This window comes from Apaloderma vittatum, unplaced genomic scaffold, assembly GCF_000703405.1.
Source record: "Apaloderma vittatum isolate BGI_N311 unplaced genomic scaffold, ASM70340v1 scaffold7999, whole genome shotgun sequence".
Classification (NCBI taxonomy): domain Eukaryota; kingdom Metazoa; phylum Chordata; class Aves; order Trogoniformes; family Trogonidae; genus Apaloderma; species Apaloderma vittatum.
In genome coordinates, this window is record NW_009736892.1 from 1 (window position 1) to 252 (window position 252).

Sequence of the window (252 nt, forward strand, 5' to 3'; positions counted from 1 at the left end):
AGTCCCCCTCCGCTGGGGGCTGCTTTTAATCGGCCACGATGAGGATCCGTCTGGCGAGAAGATGGACGTGGGTCCGCAAAAGCTGCGTGTTTCTCGGCTTCTTGACGATCGCATACTTTGTGGTCGAGTTGTCGGTTTCTTCCTTCGGTGCGTCGCTCGCCGGGGAGAGCATCACCAAAGGGAAAGGGCAGAGGCGCTTCTCTGACAGAGCAGAAGAGGCTGTGGATTTGGCTCCCCCCCTCTATTACCAAA

General features: G+C 57.5%; 1 protein-coding gene across 1 annotated transcript in view; it reads left to right on the plus strand.

Annotated features, from left to right (window-relative positions):
• The first annotated feature begins 38 nt into the window (after positions 1-38).
• LOC104279746 (polypeptide N-acetylgalactosaminyltransferase 4-like) overlaps positions 39-252 on the plus strand; it is a 1,774-nt gene continuing 1,560 nt past the window's right edge. The window contains 2 exon segments of the mRNA XM_009877128.1: positions 39-245; positions 247-252. The exon segment at positions 247-252 is cut by the window's right edge and continues 1,560 nt beyond it. Of these exon segments, the coding sequence (XP_009875430.1) occupies positions 39-245; positions 247-252 (213 nt within the window).